This window comes from Macrosteles quadrilineatus, unplaced genomic scaffold (assembly GCF_028750875.1).
Source record: "Macrosteles quadrilineatus isolate MER2022 unplaced genomic scaffold, UCM_ALF_1.0 Scaffold_9__3_contigs__length_116548681, whole genome shotgun sequence".
NCBI lineage: Eukaryota > Metazoa > Arthropoda > Insecta > Hemiptera > Cicadellidae > Macrosteles > Macrosteles quadrilineatus.
In genome coordinates this window covers 32,126,082-32,148,263 of record NW_026542602.1, presented here as the reverse complement: position 1 = coordinate 32,148,263, position 22,182 = coordinate 32,126,082, and the positions used below count along the sequence as shown (strand labels likewise).

Sequence of the window (22,182 nt, the reverse complement as noted above, 5' to 3'; positions counted from 1 at the left end):
AAAGTTTCACGAACGCAAACCGCGCAACGAGTAGCTAAATGAGCCGTAGAGTAAGTGAGCCATCTAATATTTTGAAGAGGGTTCACTTACTCTACGGATCATAGTGCCAATGAACTGTAGAGTAAGTGAGCCATCTAATATTTTTCTGCAGGCTCGTATAGTATACGAGCCTATTCCTATAATTTATATTATTCATTATTTTGGCTCGTATACTATACGAGCCGATTCCTAAATTATCAAATAATTCGTAAGCTTGGCTCATAGTCACTATGATCTGTAGAGTAAGCGAACCTTCCTACTGTATTTTTAAATATAATACACGAGGCTCATAGGCACAATGATTCGTAGAGTAAGTGAACCCTCTTCATTTATTTTTTATTTTCGATAGGCTCGTATAGTATACGAGCCTGTAGTGCAAGTGAACCTTCAATATTATTTAAAAAGCTCGTATAGTCTATGATCTGTAGAGTAAGTGAGCTGTCCCCATTGAGTATTCACGTTAGCCTAGCAAATAGCAAATTCCAACTTCCCTTCTCTTCTCTCCGTCACCAATCAATCACGATCGTCTCAACAATCTGATTCCAATCCCAATGGCTAGTCTGTTCTGTTTGTTTATGTTTATGTTTATACTGATAGTGATGTGATAGTTGACTAGTTGTTGATACTTGACTTTATAGCCCGTCTTGCTTAATCCTAGATCAAGTTTTAAGTTTAACAGCTTCATTTGGATTAAGTGACCCTTTTTATCTCTGTCACTTAGACTATCTTTAAAAAAAACCCATCCCTATAATCTTAATTCAAAGATAACTCAACAAACGAGGCCTTCCTCTTCAACTTCAAGAAAGCATTTAAGTTTATGTGTGTAAGTTAAATGTTGAAGCTAAGTGTTGATTAATCTCGTGGAAGTGGTCTTAACTTAAACGAAAATAGTATTTGTTATTATTTTTTCAAACAGATAAACTGAAAATGAAGTTCATAAACAAACCATTCAGCTTTGATATCGGTGTATTTACAAGTTGTTTTATGTTTTGGTCTAGCATTTATTGTTTCATAGTACTGTTCTTCGAAACTATTTCATTGAGTGTATTTTCTGGTGTTTTGTTGACAATAATTGTACTCCTAACCTATGGGACCCTCTGGTCTGTTGCTGTGCCTCAACCTGATCCAGCACTAGTCAAAGAAATTTTAGGAAGCGATCCAAAACTGATGAGATTTAGAAAATCTAACTCAAGTTTGTCTGGAGAAGAAGAGCAAGTTGAAGATGACAAAGAGTACTTCACAGTAATAGGTCACAGAGGGGCTGGACTTGATGCACCAGAGAATAGTTTGTCGGCAATAAGACAGGTCAGATCTTAATTTATAACCTAGGCCTAAGTTTATTATGAGAAACAGTACAGCTCCAGGATTTTCCGATAGCCGGGTAGACTTCAGTATCTGTTGTCAAAAACATCCGTTAGTTATGTAAGGTTAACCTAACTAACCAAACGATATATCAAATGAAACAATCGAATAGGGTAGTTGATATTTTCATTCGGTTGTTTTTGACAACAGATTAACTTACGGAAGTCCATCCCCATAGCCTAACTTAATTATATCAATTAAATAAAAGTCTAGTTACTTTTTCATACTAAGTATTATTAACTTATAAAGTCACTTAAAAAATCAAGCAAATGAATGTGGTAAGAACTATTAACTATATAATGTTACATATACATACATTATAACGTATTACATATACATACTATATATAACGTTAACTAGGTAACTATGTAACGTCATAGCTTGTCACCTTGTCATCTCATTGTCTCACTAGCTGTTGGATAAATTATTGGAGCTAGATAACCTCTGAGTAATTGTTGACATCTATTAACACGTTGACTGCTGAAAACAACGTACAGGCGCTCCCCAGTGGCGGACAAAGCCCCGCCACGCAACCGAATCAGCGAACGCAATTGGCATTAAAACATTTCAGTCTGACGAATCACAAAAGAGCAGTGGTGACTGTGCTGCGTTACCCCGAGAGTGGATGTAGTTCACTGAAACACCCAAAGGTAGCAGCACTGCACGGATCCGTATCCAGTGTCTTTGTAATGTGGGTTGAAGAGAAAAAATCCCCGAAACCGGGACAAAAGCATTGCCAGACAGGATTTTACGGGAAATTTTAGTACCAACCTACACCAAAGTAAAGCTCGCATTCTAAGCTGGCAGTCTGGCAACGATTATAACGTCTCCGTCTGAGGCTAAGCTCACACTGACTCAATATATTTCTGTTGGTCTGGTGCCGACTTTTGTCGGCGCGCGCCACATTGAAGTGCTAGCGACGCCGACTTTTTTAGCAGTCAACGTGTTAATGGTTCAAAGAGTTGTAAATCTGTTATTAGCTAACCCACCAAGTTAAACCGAGCCTTGTGTTATTTTTTCAGTGTCATGACAAAGGATGTAAAGCAGTCGAGTTTGACTTAGTTCTGACAGCTGATGGCGTACCAGTGCTGTTCCATGATGACACTGTAGACAGGATTACTAACTCATCCGGAGTTGTTCAACAGATGACATGGGATCAATTAAGAGCTCTTGACATATCAGAGAAGCATCCATTGCAGTAGGTTCATAGCAAATTTAACTTTTTGTTATCGGTAAATAACGTGGGATTGTTTCAACGTCCAGCTGTCTCTGCCACTCATGCGGTCAGTACCAGTGGTTGTATCAGCTAGGTAGCCATCATGCAGCTCGCCTACCAGTTTGGAATTAACTTATTTTGTCTCTAAAGCTGCTTCAGGCATTGAAACAAACACTTTGTGAAAACAACACATGTTTTGGCCAGTACTGCCTAGCTTTCAAATCATTAGGTGGAACCATGTTCCTTACTGGTCATTGCAATAGACCGTCGCGGCAAGGAAACTTGTAATATTTATTTGAGTGTCTGCAAAAGACAACAATTGAAGTAGGCTACAGGTTCCACATAGAACCTGCGATGTATTATCAGATTCAAATAACAATAAAAATCTATGTTTTTTTTGTTTCGATATTAATATCATATTGAATTTAATAGCCTACCACATGATATTTAGAAAAATAAAAACAATAAAATTCGCCTATTGGGTCTGATAATGATTGGAGTGTCCAATCGAAATCGATAACCATTTACCATCTTTTCTGTTTACCATCTTGTGAGTAACAGTTTGCGTAAATATGTGTTTTAAGTGTTATAAGACGTCTCTTTTATTTACTTTCTGTAAATTTAATAACACATACAATGCTGATCAAGATGTTATTTAATAAAACGGTACTTTCCTGTTAAAGGGAACATTCATTATTATCGATGGTTTTTTTCTCGATATATCGATATTAACAAATTGAAACATATCAGCTGACAACTACGATAAATATTGTTCAGTATCAACAAACAATAATAAAATGAAACTGTTCTAAAAAAATAACCTAACATAACTAACCAAACTTGCTGTAACATTTAAAAATTCCGTGTTTAACTTGCCTTTTCTGTTATCAAACGGTTAGTTTAGGTTGAACAGTTTCATTTCTTAATCCATAGCCTATAAAATATAATATACTGTTTTAGCCTAAACAAGATCAGTAGTTAGTTGTTGTGAATTTGTAATGGATCGGAAAACAAAAATATCGATATAGGCTTTCGAAAAAATCATCGATAATAATGAATGTTCCCTTTAACAGGAAAGTACCAATAAAACATTATCAAAGCTTTTTCTTTAGGCCTATTTTATCCTTAGTATTTTCTTTGATATTTAGGAATAACAATTGAAGAAACCATGAATTTTCTATCTCTATGTGGTTACTACAACTTATCAACAGTAGGCTAGGCCTGTTGAAAATTGAAAACAACAGTTTTAGGTTAGCCTAAATATTTTGTTACCTAGTTTTATTTATTAAATATTAATATAAACTTAAATAAATCATAAATCAATTTGATGTTTACATTGGAAAAACAAATAAAAATATGTTGTAGGCTTAATCGATATTTTATTGAGTTGGATAAATATCAATAGGAGCCTATTTATTGTTATTCATCTGATATTATATCGCAGTCTCTGCGGAACTGTACCCAAAGTCTTTCTCGTTACAAATGGTGAAGGTAAAAGAATTTGGAGGTCGTAGACATTTTTTATTACCAAAGAAGGTACACCATAGAAGTCAGGGACGTATTTAAGTATCTGCCGCCTCTAGGCAACAAAGTTTGCCGCCGCCCCTCCCGCTCCCACTTTTCAACGCACTCCCCGACCTCACTAATATCACCCCAATGGCCAATACATGCCCTGTCAGCTAGTTTTGTGGAAAAATAATCGGTAATAATGCATGCTGCATCAACAAATTTAATAACTTTTCACCACACTATGATGTTTTTAGCTGTTTTACATGCGTTAATTGGTGGCTGAAAGTTACGTTTTGCTGGCCATGCCAGCTGTCATCGTCATTTGGGGACCGAGCAGGTTCTTACATCCCTAGGGCAGCAAAATCAGCTGATCGCTTACTTTTTTTAAACATGAACGCATAATAAATACACAATCAGTATCCATAGCATTGCAATAGAATTGTTTTATTGTCACCGCTGCCTAGCAACTATTTATTTGAATTTTGGCTGATTCCTCAAATGATGTCTTCACATAACCTTAAAGTTCTAGTTGTGTTGACTATCAGTGTGCATCATTATTGTGGTGAATAGTGCAATTATTAAGGTATAGTGTGGTGGAAAATGGCGTTCGTACCACGGACCGAAATGGTTTTGCAGCTCTCGATCGTTTTAGGTTGACTTCGTCTCGAACCTAAAAACTATCTCGAGCCGGCGAAACCTCATTTTCGGCCCTAGGTACGAAATATACTATTTCGACCCCTTTTAACAGACGTTTTTTGTGCCGTTTTTTGCAAAACATTCTGACTTGGATAGGCCTACACGGAATGTACCATTTTTTATCTAATCAGTATTTTTACAATCCCATTTTGCGGCTTTAAACGGCACACAAAATCGTCTGTATACAATGGTTCTTATAACGCTTTTCATTGAACACTATTAGTCAGATCCACTTGAGAGACGTGCTATTGGCTTTGATTTGAAATGAAGGAAATATGTTTTCTTAAACTATTTTTTTTTACAAAAAACACATGAATCGCAAAGAAAAATTACGTACTTTTACTGAAATAATAATATAAAATTTTAAATTAGTTAAGTTTGGTACAGTGGTAAGTATTTAGTTCACACTTTCCTTCTTGATTTTAACCTAGCAAAAGAATCTTTCAGCTAGTGCTGCCACTGCGTAGTGGTGTATGAAGTTAACAGAAGGGAGTGTTTTCTACGTTTGTCACTAAATAGCGGCCGGCACGGCGACCCGCTCCCGCGGCGAGCGTGTCCGGCAGACCAATAGGGCAGCACGGACAACTCTACACAGCTGTGTAATAAACTATTGACGTTTGTTTGACTTGGATGCGTTCTGAAATAGTTGTATACTTAATACAAGCTGCTATACCCGTGCTTTGCAACGGGAAGAAAATGTGACCTAGAGAGCTATTCAAGTGGTGCTGATGTGTGTTTTAAAATACAGCATTTCTATGATTTAGTTTGAAAATATAAACTGATTTAAAAGTGTAATCCTACTTTCAAACCCCCTACTTTTGATGTTAATAGATCCAAAAGAATATACCTACCTCCATACGGACACATACCTTAGCATCAATTTCTTCATATTACTGCTTCATGAATGACATTTTTTACCATAATTCTTCAATTTTAGTCAAGCCTCTTTCCATGTAGCTTACTATATAAATTACAAAATAAAAACTTTGAGCAATACTTAAACAAAACTTATACAACCTTTCTTTAAAACCAAACATAACCCTCCTCAATCTTCATTTTTCTAGTAAATAAACAAACACCAATCCATTGCACTGACCAGCTGTTTCATGAACTAAATTGAATTATATCATTTGAACTTTGGAAATATGCCAGGGGTAGCCCTTTGGAAATTAGCCTGTGGAGCAGAGCCCTTAGGAAATTCGTCTATATCAATACTTTTCGGCAAATCTACACACTCTAAGCTTCATTTTGATGTGCCATATGCTTATATTTTTGAGCGGAGCGAGCGAAGCTCTTATACGTTGACTTTTATGCATTTCGTAATATGCAAACTCCTCCTAGACGGCTGAATCAATCGTTTTCAAATTTTGGATGGTGATAAAGACCATATCGGTGAGTGCCAACATCTATATGGCGTTAAAAATAACTCTCAGGAATCCGCCCCACTGGGTCTCAAAGTTTCAATGTAATCCTTATGGAAGCAGTATTTGACACATAAACAAAGACATATGATCAGCTGATGACTGTTGAATGCAGTAGATAAATAAATAGCTGATAGCATTATTCCATAGATATTAGAACATAAACGGTGGTATGGATCATAAAATAATCAAATGACGACACTAGCTTGAGGTCCGCGACGTAGTAAGTGTTAAAGGAAGTACTAAAAGTGAACAGTCTAGAGTGTGGAAACTGTTTATAACAATTAGATTTAGGTATCTGCATTCCTAAAATTCTATGGGAAGGGAGGAAAACGGATCCGCGACGTAGAAAGTGGTGAAGGAAGTACTAAAGGTGAGCAGTCTGGAGAGTGCAACCTGTTTATGACGATTAGATTTAGGTATCTGCATTCCAAAAATTATAAGGGAAGGGAGGAAAACGGGCCCGCGACGTAGGAAGTGATGAAGGAAGTAGTCAAGGCAAGCTGTCCGGAGTGTGGGAACTGCTTATGACCATTATATTAAGGTATCTGCAATCGTAATATGCTATGGAAGGGAGAGAAACAGTTCCGTGGCGTAGGAAGTGGCGAAGGAAGTAGTAAGGCGAGTAGTCCGGAGTGTTGGAACTGTTTATGACGATTAGATTAAGGTATCTGCAATCATAAAATGCTATGGGAAGGGAGCAAAACGGGTCCGCGACGTAGGAAGTGATGAAGGAAATAGTCAAGGCAAGCTGTCCGGAGTGTGGGAACTGCTTATGGCCATTATATTAAGGTATTTGCAATCCTATGATGCTATGGAAAGAGAGGGAAACAGGTCCGCGATGTAGGAAGTGGTGAAGGAGGTAGTCAAGGCAAGCTGTCCGGGGTGTGGGAATTGTTTATGACGATTACATTAAGGTATCTGCAATCATAAAATGCTATGGGAAGGGAGGGAAACAGGTCTGTGGCGTAGGAAGTGGCGAAGGAAGTAGTAAAGGCGAGCAGTCCGGAGTGTTGGAACTTTTTGTGACGATTAGATTAAGGTATTTGCAATCCAACGATGCTATGGGAAGGGAGGGAAACATGTCCGTCACGTAGGAAGTGGTGAAGGAAGTAGTAAAGGCGAGCAGTCCGGAGTATGGGAACTGTTTATGACGATTAGATGAAGATATCTGCAATCATAAAATGCTATGGGAAGGGAGGAATACGGGTCCGCGACGTAGGAAGTGATGAAGGAAGTAGTCAAGGCAAGCTGTCCGGAGTGTGGAAATTGCTTATGACAATTAGATTAAGGTATCTGCAATCATAAAATTCTATGGAAAGGGAGGGAAACAGTTCCGTGGCGTAGGAAGTGGCGAAGGAATTAGTAAAGGCGAGCAGTCCGGAGTGTTGGAACTGTTTATGACAATTAGATTGAGGTATCTGCAATCATAAAATGCTATGGGAAGGGAGGGAAACAGTTCCGTGGCGTAGGAAGTGGCGAAGGAAGTAGTAAAGGTGAGCAGTCCGGAGTGTTGGAACTGCTTATGACCATTATATTAAGGTATTTGCAATCCTATGATGCTATGGGAAGGGAGGATAACGGGTCCGCGACGTAGGAAGTGATGAAGGAAGTTGTAAAGTCGAGCAGTCCGGAGTGTGTGAACTGTTTATGACAATTAGATTAAGGTATCTGCAATCATAAAATTCTATGGAAAGGGAGGGAAACAGTTCCGTTGCGTAGGAAGTGGCGAAGGAAGTAGTAAAGGCGAGCAGTCCGGAGTGTTGGAAATGTTTATGACGATTAGATTGAGGTATCTGCAATCATAAAATGCTATGGGAAGGGAGGAAAACGGGTCCGCGACGTAGGAAGTGATGAAGGAAGTAGTCAAGGCGAGCTGTCCGGAGTGTGGGAACTGTTCATGACTATTAGATTGAGGTATCTGCAATCATAAAATGCTATGGGAAGGGAGGGAAACAGGTCCATGATGTAGAAAAAGGCTTAGAAAGTAGTAAAGTATGAGCATAGTGTGAAAACCGTCTGTGGCAGTTAGATTGATGTATCTTTAATCCAAAAATGCTTTGAGAAGGGAAGGAAACAAGTCTATGACGTAGGAAATGGTGACGGAAGTGGTAAGGCTTGCAGTGCAGAGTGTGGGAACTGTCTTTGGCAATTACATTAATATATCTGCAATCCTAAAATGGTATGGGAAGAGAGGGAAATAGGTCCACGACGTAGGGGGTGGTGAAGGAAGTAGTAAAGGTGAGCGTGTTGAGTGTGGGAATGGATTAATGTATCTGCAAAGCTAAAACGCTATGGGAAGAGACTGTAGACTGTAGGTTAAAATAATTTCGAAGCACGAATCGATACATATTTCGATACATGCAATCGTTTATAATAGAAATTTACAACTGAGTTGACAACAGCTGATTTTTACTCCATAGAGGATAAAAACTATTTTTACTCCATAGAGGATAAAAACTTGTTTTACTTCCTAAAGATAAAGAGTAAAATTGCTATTTTAGACCCACAACGCATGCATTAAAAACGACTGGTATTACTGCAGTATGACCAAAACAATATAAACCCTTGATGACTCCGCTCAATTTTGTGGATGCCTCTGCGAACGCCACCTAGTTATTTGGTAAATGACCTTAACCGTTTACATAAAATTTGATTGTATCACTTTAATAATATAATAGATATTTGAAATGGCTATTTTGCCGTTCCCAAAATTATTTGTTAACATTTTTTTTAGATTAAAACTTCGTTTTTTTATTTTTTTACCCTCAAAATTTTGCCGCCCCTAAAATTTGCCGCCCTAGGCGGGCGCCTAGTCCGCCTATTCGGAAATATGTCCCTGATAGAAGTTTATCATAAGAGATAAACTTACCATCAAAGAGACATTCTAAATGCCAATAACTGGTCAGGAGTGGTACTATGCTCTGTGGCTGTTTCATAAACTAGGCCTGCTCCACTGCAGGGTGCTGAATCGGTCCGGCATAAGAATTGTGATAGGGTTGGGTTTCGTTATAGTGCTTTTACATGCACTTTGTGTCTGGTTTAAAAACACCTGTCAGTCTGTCCAATATAATAAGAGTTTCATTCTCCTCACTTGAGGTTACACCTGACTTTTCTAATACAGTTGTGTTCCTGGGTCTTGCTGGTCCACATTCACAGTATTGCCACGATTATTCTGAAATCAACAAGTTTTAAGCAAAAGGTTAAGATAGTGCACCGTGCTATCAGCTATTCCAGTCGAGTCGTTCACATAAGTCATACAGTGACCTGGATTGAACAGGTCCCCAGTTTTTATGCTGTGCATGTTCGCTAAATGTTTTCGTGTAGTGTCGAATATACCCGTCCTGTCTTTTTATAGGTAATTTTTATTTAACTGCTGATGGAGTGAAAGTAAAGAAATGTTATGTTGATTGTAAATAAAAGGCTTTGGTTGAGTGTACTTCTATACTACGCACCCAAAAATGGAGTAATCTCCAAAATAGATGTACTGCAGTATCTGGTTGAGAAGACGCTAAGGACTAAATTGTAAGATTTTTTTATTTTTCCAAATTGAAAATATTTACTGTTTACAGCCTCTTTATTTTTGAAACAATAAAATTTGTAGTATCTAACAATAAACTTACATTTGGTAATACTATCCATAGCTATAATACAAGACCCCGTCGATTGGTTAACACGTTTGCTGCGGCACATCAAATGGCGGGCGTATCCCCAGTGTGGCGCAGCCCTCAGCGTTGAACAAACCCGATTGCCGCTTGTGATTGGCTTTCTAATTTTGGTCTGACAAATAGCAAATAACGTGCGGGGATGTCCTGCTTTACAACGAGAGTCGACATAGTTCGCTAAACACCCACAGATAGCAGCACTGCTTGGAACGTAGCCGGTCCCATTAGAATTGTATTGCCAAATGGAGGGAAAAAGACAGGACAAAAAGTAGATTTTTGAGATTGCCAGGGGGGGATTTTACAGGGAAATTTACCACCAACCTACACCACCAACAAAATGCAAGTCACATACTACACGCTAACGTGGTATAGGTCAGCTTTTGGCCGACACTAGAGCAAAAACGAAGATATACAAAAGGCATTGCCGAGCGTTCCTGATGGGGTATGGACGCACCGTGCAGGGGCCAAGCACCGTACCCGATCGGGAACGGCCACACTCTACGTGTTAAACATAATAAATTAGAGCTTTTTTTTTTAAAAAAAATCACCTATACAGGAAACAAATATTTTGACATTAAGCCACAAAATATCAAAAAAGAAATAATTAATACGAATAGATTTTTGAATTTGGCAAAAGCATTTCTAATTCAATCAGCTTTCTTTTCTATCGGGAGTTTTGTTCTTGACTCTTTTTATTTGGACTTTTTCTCTTAATAATTTTGATTGTATTTTTTGAATAACCGTTTCACTTAGTTTTAGTTCCCATGACTCTATTTCATGTAACTGTATTTTTGCATATTATGAAATACATATATTTTGTTTGAATGATTGATATATAGACTAGTCTATTTACGAACAATCTGCCACATTCAAGTGTCAGAACTATACTTGATAAGTGTTTAGAATAAAATAACCATTACTACTGTACTTGTTTGTTGTAGGGAGAGATTCATTGGTGAGAGAGTCCCGTTGTTTAGTGATGTGATCAAGCTATGTCTAGAGCTTGACATGAGAATGATCATTGATGTGAAGGATGAGAGTACAAAGGTGAGAAACTCACTTACCTTGATCACTGATTGAGTTGCATTTTTAATCCAATTCAGATGACATTTTCATATTTTGTGCATAAATACTTTAAATATTTTGTTATAGATTAGTTAACGGATATAGTGGAACTTGAATAATTCAAACACAAATGGACTGGTGACAAATTTGAATTAAGCTAGCTAGGTTTAAAACTTTTTGAACATCCCCACGATCGTGAACATATCATCATCATCGTCCCTTGTATTAGTGAAAACATCGTTGTCTCCCGTGATCTTCTCAAAATCTTGAACATCCTCTGCTAACACAAAGACACACATCAGCATCAGCATTATATCCTGGGATCATGAAGACATCACCATTGAATCTGCCGATTACGGCAAAGCTATTGCACGACAAACCAATAAAACAATAACTGACATTACCTGGTAAAACCAACAACTGATTTCAAAAACCGACCCATCCTTAATATTTATTATTCTTAAAAGAGGATTGCAACATTTTTTTAAAAGTTAAGTTGCAATGTAGACGATCTAAAAACCAAGCCAAGTTTATATTTTGAGTTTAAAAGCCCCTCCAAAAAAAGACTGTACAGAACTACATAAACATATCATCACTTCCAATAACTTAAATAATGTGATTTTACTTTTTACAGACTGTGGAAGTAATACTGGCTGCATTCAAAGAACACCCAAAGCTTTACAAACGAGCAATAGTTTCAGGCTTCAATCCTTTTCTCATTTATATGGTAAGTTTACCTTTTGTCTAATTTTGTTTTACACTAAGGATTTTTTGTGAGGAGAGCAGGCTTGCCTAAATGTGAAAGGGTCCAATCTGGTACAAGAAAGAAAACTTTATACTATACACAAATACATTTTAGAATATTTCACTGTCACTGACAGCATATTCAACCAAGGAAGGTTTGAGTTTGACAGCTGTCTCCAATACCCAATGTTATTGATAAAGATGTTGACAATGTTGCAAATATGTACTCAATTTACTATTCCTAGGTAATATACAAACTTGCCCATTATTTTCCTCCTTAACTTAACTTTGTAATTTACATCAGAGGCTTGGATCTAAAGTCAAATCCCGCCACCAACTGTCAAACTGTAGTCTGTCAACTGACTCCACTGACCTTTTAGTTTTCGCTTTACGCTTTAAAAAAGTTACTGAGATGACAAAAAAACTACAACTTCTCTCTAGAGAAAAATCTTTTTGTTAAAGTGGAGTCTATAAAAAACTGTACCTGTTATACTTGTATATTTTTATGCAATTTTGTGTTTATTCCCGGTTGCTACATTTATAAGCAATATTTGTTTCCAGTTTTGGCACCAAATTACCAATTTGCTGTTAGACAGTCTGCCGCATTAGGTAAACCAGATTAACCTCAATTCTTGCGAGTGTTCGTTCGGACCCTATAAAAATGTCATCTAGATTGTCTGTGTTCTTGAAAGTTATATTGTTGAATACTAAGTTTCAACCAATTGGATTTTGGGTACCGTAAAACGGGGTAACTTGAGACAGTGTGGTAACTTGAGACAATTTGCAGATGTTTTTTTAATTTTTTTTGTTGGCATACCTGATGAGTTATTGGGAGTTTTCTTAGTGTGAACATGTCATGGAAGTTGATCCCTTAACTACTGCATATTACGACATATTGTTATATTCAAGGTAAGATGCTTTATTTATTAATTTATTTTGGGTTACAGATGTTCAAAAATTATAGGCTGTATAACTTACCTTGTAGTGTCAAGTATATTATTAGGAATTCAATGATTGTTATTACTTACCTAACCTCAAAAGCTGAGTTGTCAATAATAATCTTCTCACTAAGCTATTGCCAACCTAAAATTTATAAAAAAATAAAATACCCTGTTCTGTCCTTGGTGGGGTAACTTGAGACAACTGTCTCAAGTTACCCCACTTTTGAATGTCATACTATAAAAAGTGTATATTACAATATAATAGCTTAGTTTGATTATTTTCAGGTCAAGTTATGGTGCGTAACCAGAAGAGGGCTGTAGGCTCACGCAAATATAAAGATTTTACACCAGATCAACTTGAGAAGGCTATGAAGGATGTAAAAGGAGGCCTATCTTTGCGAAAAGCTGAAGAAAAGTATGGCGTACCACGATGCTCTATTAATAGGGCCATAAGAGGTAAAAACTCAAGTAAAGTTGGCAGACCGTTTGTACTGAATGAAAACGATCAAGCCACTGTAGTTGAATGCTTAAGTAAAGCAGGTGATTGGGGCTTTCCACTCACATTGTATGATGTCAGGCTGATTGTGAAATCTTTCCTTGATCGTTCTGGAAAAAGGGAAGTCCGTTTCAAAGACAACCTGCCGGGCCGTGAATTTGCCATTTCGTTTTTGAAGAGGCATCGTGACAAATTGAGCCAAAAAATGTGCCAAAACATAAAAAGGACACGAGCCAAAGTTGATCACGATATCATTAATGACTATTTTGATGAACTAAACCAGTCAATGGAGGATGTAACTCCCGAATTAGTCATAAATTATGATGAAACAAATATGACTGATGATCCTGGCCTGAAAAAGGTGGTTGTTAGAAGAGGATGTCGTCACCCTGAACGCATCATTGACTCAACAAAATCAAGCACGTCCGTCATGTTTGCTGCGACTGGAGATGGCAAACTTTTACCTCCGTATATAACCTATAAGGCGGAAAATCTGTACAACACCTGGACAGAGCATGGCCCAAAAGGGGCTATATACAATAGAAGTAAGAGTGGATGGTTTACATCTGAAATTTTTGAAGACTGGTTTGCCAGAGTTGCTCTACCTTACTTTTTTAAGTTTGACAAAAACAAACCAAGACTCATGATTGGAGATAATCTCTCTAGCCATATTTCTCCAGAAATTGTAAAATCATGCAATGATCATAACATAAGATTTGTTCTTCTTCCTCCGAACAGTACTGGCATAACTCAGCCATTAGATGTTGCCTTCTTCCGCCCATTGAAAATAAAGTGGCGTCAAACTTTGGAAGACTGGAAAACAAAACATCGAGGAGTTGTACCTAAAGACACATTTCCTAGATTATTAAACAAATGTCTCGTTGAAATGGGTGACGACAAAATTTCTAAAAACGTCACTAGTGGTTTTAAAGGATCTGGCTTGATTCCTTTAGATCGAGAACAAGTCCTAAAGAGACTTCCACAAAGGACTCCAGTCTCTGAAAGCCAAGCCGCCAACCAAGACAATTCCATGATTTGGGTTGCTTCATTTCAAGAATATTTAGAAGGAAGCAGAAAACAAGAAACTGCTGGCCTAAGGAAAGCAAAGAAGAAACTGAGTGTTCCAGCTGTTAAAGGAATCTGTGAAGAAGATGTCCCTGAATTTACAGATACTGGTGCCATCTCAAAACAGAAGGGAAAGAAGAGGAAACTGAATGAAAATCCTTCTGAAGCTGTAAATAGACCTTCTACTTGAAGAGAGTGAAGAAGAAATTTGGAGTGATGCAGATTTATGTGAGGACAGTTCAAATGATGACTTCGATGACTTTAGAAGAAAAATTCTCAACGCCAGCTGTTCTGATGTCGAGGAAGAAGAAAATAATATAAAGAAGAAAGAAGAGATAAACATTGAAACACTTCAGCCCAAACTTCAGGAAATAAACAAGCAAGTTGGGTCTTTTATAATTATAAGCTACGAAGGCAAGTTTTTACCCTGGGGTGATTGAACGATTTGACGAAGAAGGTGCTACAGTCAGTGCTATGAAGGGGACTCTCAAGGATAACTGGAAATGGCCGGAAAAAAAGGATGAACTTAACTATCGTTGGGAAGATATTGTTGGTGGTATTAACCCCCCTAAAATGCTCAATAAGAGGGGGTATTTTTCTGTACCAGAATTGAACGAAATTTACTAAGTTATGTCTGACATTGTGAAAAAAATTGTTTCCTCTTTTTTAAATAATTTTTATAATGTGTATTCCTTTGTTTTCCTAGATATTTTATTATGTCTCAAGTTACCATTGCATTATCTAATTTGAGACAACTGTTGTTTTAACATCTGTGTCTCAAGTTACCCCATTTATATGGGTAACTTGAGACACTAATAAAAATAAATAAATAAATAAAATTTCTATATTTACACCAATTATTAAATGTAGAAACCATAGTAACCAGGGTAACTAATGTTTTATTCTAGTTTTTGCAGATTTCCCTATAAAATTATTTGGTAGGGGTTTCTTTTAAGTTGAAAAATGTCTCAAGTTACCCCGTTTTACTCGGTACTTAAATTTTTAGTTATTAGTAATCAAAGTAACTAACCTTCCTGCCCGTAACTAAACTGTGCAATTCCTATTGGTCTTCCGTGTGTATTCCACTAAATTCTTACACCAATGGGAATTGTGCTAGTTTAATATTTCTGTTGAACTGGCCCAATTGGGTAACGTATTATATATGTATTCAAATAAATTGTTTTAAGTAAAGTATTACCGGTATGTATTTACATGAAATATTTCTTGTTGGTAGATATTGTATTCAAGTAAAATTTTCAGAGTATTAGAAGCTGTTAAGTTTTGTGTATTCAAATAAAATGTTTTAGAATAATAAAAGGAGAGCGTGACGACGATAGCCTGACGAGGCTATGGCGATTGAGGAGGTTAACTAAACAAATTTTAATTTATTTTTACAAAAATTGCTAAAAAAGCTGTGTATATCTCGAGTTGAGAGTCAGGGAAAATTTGACCTTTGGTACAGTAAGGGAAAGTCAGGGAAATCAATTACTAAAAAATAGTGTGAACCCAGAATTTTATTTGCTCAAATAATCTACTATTTTTCAAATTACAGGTCCGTTCAAAGGACCCAGGCATTGTGTGTTCGTTGGCGTGGCGGCCATACTACTACTCTTTGAGCAGCTACGGCCGAGACGTGGCCTCGGTGCGGCGCCACTCTGGCGTGCTGGCGCATGTTGTAGCCTGTGCTGCCGATGTACTCGGCACCTGGTTGTTGACTCATGTCGGCTATCACACTCTTGGACTGTCAGCTGTTTTGTTGCACAAAGACGTTATTACTTCGTAAGTAACAGTCTGTTGCTACGTTTTAGTAAGTTCAAGGCCTAATTCAATTGAACTCATTTTTATATAAACATAAATACACTAAGTCATAAGGAACATTTAAATTACTTTTTTACTTTTCATAAAGATTTTTTGTATAATTTGTCAAGAAAATCTTCATAAAGCTTTATAAAGCTAATACAAACAGATTATGAATAACAAAAGGTAATCTAATCTTAATTTTTTTAGCATAAAATAGTACCGTAATACTAAAGTACTGTACCAAACTAACCAAAAAAATCTAAAATTTAAAAAGGTACATAATTATCTTAATCTTTAGAAATCAAATTAAATCCACTGTCATCCGATCCTGGTTTTGATTGTTTTTTAACATGATGATTAATTTTCAAGTTAAACAAGCCATCAGACTCTTAAATCCTTTTCATCACCTGGGTTGTGAGGAGTTGCCATTGGTAGGAGCTCCCAAGTAACAAGAAGGATTTGTTTGCCTGTTATTCAACTCTAAAATAAACCTTCGCATTCAAAATGACCTGTGCTTGGAAAATAAACTAGTCAGTTCTTTAGGTATTGCTACCTTTTATTAAATTATATCAACCAACACTTTCCTACCCAGGGACCTGATAGCTGCCTGGGAGAAGAAGAAGGTACGTGTGATTGCGTGGACAGTAAACAGACCCCAGGAGAAGGTGTTTTTCAGACATATTCTACAGGTCGCGTACATCACTGATACTTTGGTTAGTGAGACCACGCTGCAATGATTGAGGCATCTTAACTTGGGAAAATAATAACCAGCATTTTTAACACATTAGTCATGTAGGAAATATTTTATCACAAAGTACAACTCAACCTATGTGGATAAAACTTACATTGGTAGTTGAATCAATGCAAGATACAGTAGACGCTCACTAATCTGACATGTTCGTGACTTTGGCTGTACCTACTAGATTATTGTAAATGCCGGATTACTGAACGCCTTCTAAATCTAGCCATTATTGCTACTCCTGATGTCTGCCTATCGCTCCCGACTCTCTCAAACGATAATATGGTTTAAAACAGCTTTCAAAAAAAGTTTAGATCTTTACACTGATAACGGATTGTTGAAAGTGTTGGACAATCGGATGCTGGATCAGCAGACATTTACTGTACTATAGAACCGTGGCAGCTACGACAGAGTTAAAATCCTGGTTTCACAATTTACTTTTAAATGTAATGTTCACTATCGTACTGAACTGGATCAGCTTTATGTTGCTTTTTTCCTAGCATACTCAGGGATCCAACCCATTGTCGGATTTGAGAGGTGAAAGAGATCAGATATGTCAGGTTATAAATATTAAAATATTAAATGCACTTTTCAGGATGATTATTATTGCTAGGAATATTTGTATTAAGAGATGATTTTTTAGATTTTATAGAAACAAAGGATGATAGTTAATCACAGCTAAGCCGAAGGCAATTAATTTCTGTTTTTGTGAGCAAAACTGATAAACATTGCATCAGTAAGAATCTGTAATACACCTCTAATATTGGCAACAATTAATGTTAATATTTATCAATTAAGTTTTGTTGTCAGCAGTTACATATTTTTGGTTTTCTTCAAAAACATTTTATACTTTTATTATTGTAATTTATGAATAGTGATTGACTTATGAAGTATTACTGTGCACATTTGCTTTTGTTTTTGTGCAAAAGAATATTGAGTGATTATGTTCATGGTTACAACAGTGAAGTGATCAGTGTAAATGCTTACATAATTTAGCCACTATGAGTTACTGTAGTTGTACATTAATTCAGCCATAATTGGTATCAGATGTTACATTTTTTACATCAAGCATAACAATGGGTTGACATTTTTAGGTCACATGCTTTTTACCAACTAGGTATAGTAATTGTTTTAAATCTTTATTAAAATATGCCGAGACTGACATGACTCGGCATATTTTCTTAAAAATACACTGAATTATGGTAAAAAACTATTTGAATATTTGTTTATCCGAGTGGCGTCTGGTCCCAATTTATTCGGAAGATTGGATTTCTACTGTAGGCTGCTTTAATTGAACCATTAACAGTGTACTTCGTGGGACTTCTTTAAAATACTGATTTCTTTCCACCCCTTTTTTATAATACCAAACTAGAATATTAGTTCAATAATAAACTGCAGCGCCTTTCATATCCCCATTAAGTATCTGAGAAACTAAATAAAAATGAATTTCAGTTGTACTGTACCAGACTCTATGAGAGAGGTTCACTGAACTATGTTTTTCGGCAAAAACAAAACTGGCGACCAATAAATACAAATGGGATGTCTACTTCAGTATCCAAAGCCAATGTTTGCATGCTCTTATATTTTAATTTTAGTGATTTGTTGCCAAAGTGTAATGGAGGCAGTTTTTTTGCAGCTGATCTAGTTTTATGTTTTATTTATTATGCATATCACTTAGAATATTAAGTAGGTTGTATGTTAGTTGTTTTCAAAATGGTTTTATTCTTAGTTTTGTATGTGTGTTTGTTGAGTTTCTTATTTTAATACTAAACATCCACTTTAGCAGCTTTGGATATTTGCTAACATTTTAAAATTTGTAAGCTCAAGAAATTTTTATCAGGACTGACCTCAGTTTGATTTCCTCCAACGCATTAGTTGCCTTAAGAACAAGCAATTTAAATTTACATAATTCTTTTTTAGATAGTTAATTCGTGCAAAATTCTACTCATGTCATGGTGAAAATTCAAACACTGTGTAGACTAGTTTTATTATCATTCATAAAAAGCAAATGACAAGTCATTTTATTGATAGGTACCGAAAAAAAATATTTCTGGCTGTCAGTATTGCAGTGAGATTTATTTTGGTACTTGTATACCTAAGATGTTAAATTGTGTGGCTTTAGAATGTAAAAAAAAACTTTTTAAAGATTTTAGTACAAGTTTGTATTCAATGTAAAGGCTAACTAATTTAGGTCTAGTACATTTTGTTTTATTATCCAGTGTGCCAGTTTTAGTAATTCACTTTGAAAGTACATTATATTTGGTGTTAAACATACTATTTATGATGCATTCTTGACATTGAGTTCTTTTGTACAATTATTTTATTATTTATATTTGTTGCATTTTGTTTATATAAATGTATAGTTCGCTTGAACTGCAAGAATGTATAGACAGTTCCATATCTATTATTAGTTTAAAGTTATAATCAAACTGCACAAATCTATAAAGGCTGTATTTGATATAAGATTATTTAATTAGCGAATTTCCCTAAACAGCTTTTACCGTAGGTGGCACGGTGAGACCTAGGCCCGGGACCGATTTACTTTTTAATTTTGATGTCCCCAGATGGCAAAAACGCAAACCGTTCAAAATGTTATATACATACATATATAGATTTAAATATATGTGTCCGTGAATGCAAGTTGAGTAATTTTTGTCCGATTTTGATAAAATTTTATTTAAAATTGTAAGGCGGGATAAACTTGAATGAGTTCGCAAACCAGCATGATCAGACCATGGAATGGGGTTTTATGGGGTAAAAATTGGTTTTTCTAATTTTTACCCTCAAAACACAAAATTCCCCAATTTCTCTCTAAACCATTATAAAGAGCTTAAAAAATGTAGTATATTAAACTAATAGAGTTTCTATACGGTTATTTGGTACGGAGGAAATGAAAAAAAATTTAAATTTAAAATTCTTATGTTATTCTTGTAGAGAATATTGTAAAATGTTGTAGTTTCCTTGTTTATGGATATATTTTTATCAAACGTGGAACTGTATTCTTTTTAATATATGTCACTTACTTTCAGTTTGTTCGCAAATAATAATGTAATAATTATAATTATATGGTACAGTTTTACATCAAGTGTTTACATTTATTTTAACTGATAACCAGTTTATTCCAAGATTTTTTGTTTTATTTGAGTAGGCCTACTACATAAAAAAAACTGTATTTTATTAATTTTGATGATGAGACTGCAAATCATAATTCTGGATTGTGACAGACTTGGGGCTAAGAGAATAGCCCTGTTTGGTCAAAAGCAGCCAGATGATGATGAACCAGACACTAATATCTTGGACAAAAGCTCCTGCCCCTTGTTGAAGGATGTAGTTGTAGGTATATGCTTGCCAAGTTAGTAGCAAGTGGGACAAGTTGACATGCCGGGACCAAGGGTATGCCCCTTCATACAATACAATATCTTGATGATTGTTCATATTATTATTATTGATTCTGTTGTGTGTTGAACTTTGGTGTGTTGATGAAATTTATTCAGGTTACAGTTTGGAATCTCTCTTCAAAATTTTAATCCACAAGGAAACTCAGTGCTTTATGTTGAGAAAGATAAAAATTACAATTGGTGCAAAGCTAAGCTTAGATACTTATAAGCTTATCAGAGCAAAAATAATCTACTGTCATCAATCACAATCACTTGTTTGTAATGAATTATATAAAGTTATTACTTCTATATGCTATGCTTACAATTTGTTGTCAATGTAGATCTACAAAAAACAGTAAGGTAAGATGTGGAGTTTTTATGAACTCATGTAATAGAATTAGCTCACAGATAAAATATATAGACGTTTGTTGGCTTTGTCACACTTACCGTATATTTTATGGTATGGTGGGAGCGTAAAGTAATTTAGTCTTACATTATGTCCAACAGCTCAGGGACTAGAAACATGTATTTTAGTTGAAACTACAACTTGTAATCAATCCCATTCAACTTGAGTTAGAAACACGTCAATGATTAACTCCTGTAAACTCTCTCCACCCCAACCTTTCACTAAAAACTATGTTACAGTCTAATGGAAAATCAAAGTTTTTCCATGAGATACGTTGGTATCATCACTACATACCCACTGTTTGCTTGGTATCCAGACAATAAAGCATCATTTTAAGTTCATTTTTGGTGATGGAGGATTTGCATTATCTTGTCTTACAGATCACTACAGGACATTCTCTATCACGATTAGTAAAAAAAGTTTTCTACACTGTGATGAAAAATTTCCGCATAACCTGTTAGATAAGTCAAGAATATTGCGATATAGGTCATGTAGACAAGCTAGTGATGACTCAGTGATTAGATAGTATAATTGGGCCAATTACGTTCTCACAAATCCCACCTTGTGAAATATAGTGTACATATTTTGATGTATTTATCTGTGCCATTTACAAATAAATTGATTTTAAGAAATGAGATTATGCATCTTTCTTTTGAATCTTACATTGACTATGTTTTTATGAAAAAAAAACACAACTTCTCACTCACAAGAGTTACCAGAGAATTTATGTAGAATTGCTTGTAAACAATGAATAATTACTAAGTATTAGTGGTTTCTTGAGTGAGTGTGTGTGTGTGAGCGTGCAGAGCCAGTGGTGGCTAGATGGTGATTTATATTTAAAAGGACCTCAACTAACTATAGAAACAAAAAAAAGGTTGTAATAATAATAATAATCATAATTAGGTTCGGACAAACTCGTTAAGTTATATTATTCTTTGTTCTATAGCAGACTACAATGTGTAGTAAGATGTCAATTTTAAAAATAAATTTGGATTTATATAAAACTAGCTGTACCCGCGGGCTTTGCCCCGCTTAACTTCATAAGTATTCGCATGGCTCAATCACGTCCTGTAGGCCTACTGTGTCACATCATGATAAGTATTATATAACCTGATAAGCAAGTTAATCATAATTATAACTCCTTGTCAGTAACTCCACTTCAACACTTTAAATATTCTATTACTTGGTTTATAACGGGTGGTCAATAATAACCCCTAACATTTTGTTTAGTGGCAGCTAAGCTAATTCATGGGTTAGAGATATGATTTTTGCGTTGAATGGTTCCTTAATTAATAGCACTTTTTGTAATATAGGTTGTTCAAACCATTTAACTTTTCCAATGAAGGTGGCATAAAAAATCCATGCAATTTGCGGGTGTGAAGTAATAAATAACAACGCCATCACCCGGTCTCTAGACCTAACCCCTTGTGATTTCTGATAGTGGGGCTACTTGAAAAGCAAGGTTTTCGCCACGAAACCCCAAACTGTTGCAGATCTGAAGAACAGCATCCGTAATGAAATGGCCGCAATACCAATGTCCATGATACAAAGGGTGATGGCAAGTTTCCAAAAAAGATTGGTGCTTGGATGTCGGTGGACATAATATGAGGGAGGTCTTATTCCATAAGTAAAAATTATTTA

The 22,182-nt window shown here is 35.9% G+C and overlaps 1 protein-coding gene across 1 annotated transcript; it reads left to right on the top strand.

Moving 5' to 3' along the window:
- Positions 1–665: 665 nt before the first annotated feature.
- On the top strand, positions 666–21,178 carry LOC129002113 (glycerophosphodiester phosphodiesterase 1). The gene is made up of 6 exons (XM_054429687.1): positions 666–1,344; positions 2,424–2,599; positions 10,850–10,955; positions 11,608–11,700; positions 15,772–15,998; positions 16,612–21,178. The coding sequence occupies exons 1-6, from the start codon at positions 967–969 to the stop codon at positions 16,754–16,756; spliced, it is 1,125 nt and encodes a 374-aa protein (XP_054285662.1). The 5' UTR covers positions 666–966; the 3' UTR covers positions 16,757–21,178.
- The last annotated feature ends 1,004 nt before the right edge of the window (positions 21,179–22,182 follow it).